The sequence below is a fragment of the Gossypium arboreum genome, chromosome 10 (assembly GCF_025698485.1).
Source record: "Gossypium arboreum isolate Shixiya-1 chromosome 10, ASM2569848v2, whole genome shotgun sequence".
NCBI classification, from domain to species: domain Eukaryota; kingdom Viridiplantae; phylum Streptophyta; class Magnoliopsida; order Malvales; family Malvaceae; genus Gossypium; species Gossypium arboreum.
Genome location: NC_069079.1, coordinates 17,590,778 through 17,594,140, shown reverse-complemented (window position 1 = coordinate 17,594,140; position 3,363 = coordinate 17,590,778). Strand labels below are relative to the sequence as shown.

The window sequence follows — 3,363 nt, the reverse complement described above, 5'->3', positions numbered from 1 at the left end:
TGGTTATCATGGGCAATTTTGAAAATTGATTATTTTGAAACAAGTGATTGTAAGTTCTAATGCTTAAGTAATGGTTGCATTGAAAGTCCATACTTTGACCTGACTTGCTATCTATTATAATTATGTGCAATGCTATTTAATGTATCCTAATGTTTGTATTTGTTTTATTGTAAATGAACTCACTCCGAGCGTCATAGCTCTCCCCCATTTAATTTCCATCTTTTTAGATAACCTTCAAGGTAAGGATGCGGGCATGACATCAGGAGGGACTCGGCTTAGTTTCATTTTTCTTAAATTTTTTAAGTTTCATTATTATCCATTATTTCCTTAAAAAATTGTATTATTTATTTTAAGAACCATGCCATGGAACTTAGGATTTAGTTCTAAATTTTATTTTGCATAATATTCATTTATAAATTTAAATTAGGTTATTAGGTAATTATTATCCGATAAAACCCGATTTTACTAAAAACAAAAGTAATTACATCTTTTCCTTTTCTAGGTAATAAATAAAACTTGAGCTTTAATAAATTAAGTACTTAACTAAGTTTTTAAATAAATTAAACAAATTTTTAAAAAGACCGTTTTCAAAAACTCTAATAGCTTACTGCACCGTTTTAGTGGCTAATGTAATATTTTAAATTTAAGTCTAACATCTAAGCGAATTTAAAAATTAAATCTAATTTGTTACAACATCATTTGTATGAACTGAAAGATCATTATCACTACATTTTTATTAATTAAATTAGAAAAATAAATTATCCAATTATCATTTTAAAATCAATGGTTAAAGATTGATTTAAGAACTGTCATACAACATTTTTCCTAATAGATTTAAAGAGAGAACAAAAAGGGAAAGAAAAAAAAAAAAAAAAAAAGGCATTGTCATCTCCTATATAAGCCTGAACCATTTCCAGCTACCCACAAGCCAAGCTTTCCATATTTTGACATAAAGGCAAATTAACATGTCCTGCCCGACAGTCACTTCCACCACAACCCACTTAGCAAATGCCGGCGTTACCTCAGTTGACTGCCAGAAACAAGTCCGTTCCTGGCGGCTTCTCCGTTCCCTTATCGCACTCCTTATCCCCACCTGCAACCGCACCCTCATCCAAGACCCAGAAAGTAAACACCAAACCCATCATCCAAGGCATCTTTACAGTTCTAATTATAGTGTTATTACGGGCACCATCTTCAGTTATCGGAGGGGAAAAGTCCGGTTTTGTATCCAAGCAAACTCCAAGTCTACCAACCCAATTCTCCTCCTTGAATTTGCAGTCCCTACGCCAATTTTGGCTCGAGAAATGCGAGGTGGTGTCCTTCGGATTACGCTGGATTGCACCGATACCGAGTCGGGTTTTCCGATGCCGCTGTGGACTATGTACTGCAATGGAAGGAAAGTGGGGTATGCGGTTAAACGCCAGCCGTCGAAAGCCGATACGGATGCTTTAAGGAAAATGAGTTCGGTGGTCGTGGGCACTGGAACGATCAGCGGAAAAGAAGTTGACAATGAGGATGATGAACTAATGTACTTGAGGGCTAACTTTCAGAGAATTCGTGGTTCAACTGATTCTGAATCTTTCCATTTGATTGATCCTGAAGGGAATGTTGGTCAAGAACTCAGTATCTTCTTTTTCCGCTCACGCTCATCTCGGAATTAAATTGCAGTAGCGGTCGCAGTTTTTTATATCGTAACCACCGGATCGGTGAGCTGAACCGGTTTTATTTAGCCAAACCCCCCTCTTTTTTTTTTTTTTTTGAGCTGTGCTAATTGGCATAGCTTTAACAACGTGGTTAAAGAGCCAGATTTGCGTAACAATGATCACTAATTTTGCCTTTGCTGTGATTGATATGTGAATGTAAACATTTGAATGGGTTAACGTCCGCATATGTCTCATAATCCAAAATAATCCCACCATTGGGCAAACAATAATGAAACTGGTCTTCTTTAAGGTTTAGTTAAAATACCATGTCAGTCCAATTTCCCATGAATATAAAGCAGGCAAAATAAAGATGGGTTGAGATGAAGAATTTGAACAGTTCACACTTCCATCATACCAACTAACAAAGATATAGATTAGAAGGGTTTAGGGTATTATATATATATATATATATATAGTACTTTTAAAAGCGAATGTCAAATGAAGAAGGGAAGACATAGTTGAAATGTTAGGTGTGAGTTGGTTTTGATTCCTTAATAAAGAATGATTGAATGAGGGCGGAGCGTGTGCAAATATTGTAATCTGCACATGGGAGGAGGATCTATGCATTGCTCTCACCTTTTCACTTTTTCTTTTTCGCCAATTCTTTCTCTTTCTTTCTTTTTCCAGAAATTACAATTCAAAATGATACTATCTCACTTCCTTATTCCTCCTTTCTTTTTTTGGTTAAATTATCTCATCCACATATGCACTCTGTAACCAAGGTTAACAAACTGATGGTATCGCTTAGACTACACACACTAAAGAATGAAAGATACAATCATTTTATTTTCTTTACTGAATTTAATTAAAAATTTTCACTATCAAATCCATAAGATTGAAAGCCAACTGTGAATACAATAAGTTAAGTTAATATTTGAGATTTCTAAAATTATTCGTAAATACGCTCCAACCTATTCATAATTAATTTTTAAAATAAAATTTTAATATCTGTAATTTTGTAATAGTTTAATTATGAATTTTATTCTTTTACTTTATATATTTTTAAAATATTGAGAAATTAACATTGTTAAGTTGTATCCTTAAATTGCTAACGTGTAAAACTTATAAATTTATATGCAAAAATTTAATAAAATCAACAACTCACTAATTTCTAATTTATATTTATATATGCAATAAATTAGTATCAATTAGTAATTCGGGTTTATGTGTTTACCAATAAATTAGTTAATTTTTAGTTTTTGTAAAGTATGAAGATTAAAAGGTAAATATATTTTTGGTACTTATATATGACTTTAATGTTCAAATTGATTTTTAAGTGATTTTTTTAGGGTTTCAATCAGGTAATTGAATTTAGTTTCCATCACACAATTAAGTTAATTTTTGTAACACCATTCAAATGGGATAACATGAACACGTGACATATATGTTATGTCACCAACTAATTGTACTTGTCATGCCGATAAAAACACATTAAAATAAAAATAAAAAATCATATATATATATATATAAATAAATTAGAGTAAACTATATAAATGATCACTCAATTATTAAAACTCTCTTATTAGGTTACCTAAATTTAAAAAAGTTACAAAATAATAACTCAATTATTTTATTTATTTTAATCCAAAACCATGAAATTACTAACAAATTGTTGAGTTCACAATTAATTTAATGTCATATATACTTTTTAACAATCTAC

General features: G+C 31.3%; 1 protein-coding gene across 1 annotated transcript; it reads left to right on the top strand.

Annotated features, from left to right (window-relative positions):
- Positions 1–814: 814 nt before the first annotated feature.
- Positions 815–1,856, top strand: LOC108488306 (protein MIZU-KUSSEI 1-like). The gene has a single exon (XM_017792590.2). It carries the CDS (start codon positions 966–968, stop codon positions 1,659–1,661), a length of 696 nt encoding a protein of 231 aa, XP_017648079.1. The 5' UTR covers positions 815–965; the 3' UTR covers positions 1,662–1,856.
- The last annotated feature ends 1,507 nt before the right edge of the window (positions 1,857–3,363 follow it).

Bases quoted from the DNA above. Each gene is read 5' to 3' on its own strand.
- LOC108488306 (XM_017792590.2), top strand. From the start codon at position 966: ATGTCCTGCCCGACAGTCACTTCCACCACAACCCACTTAGCAAATGCC.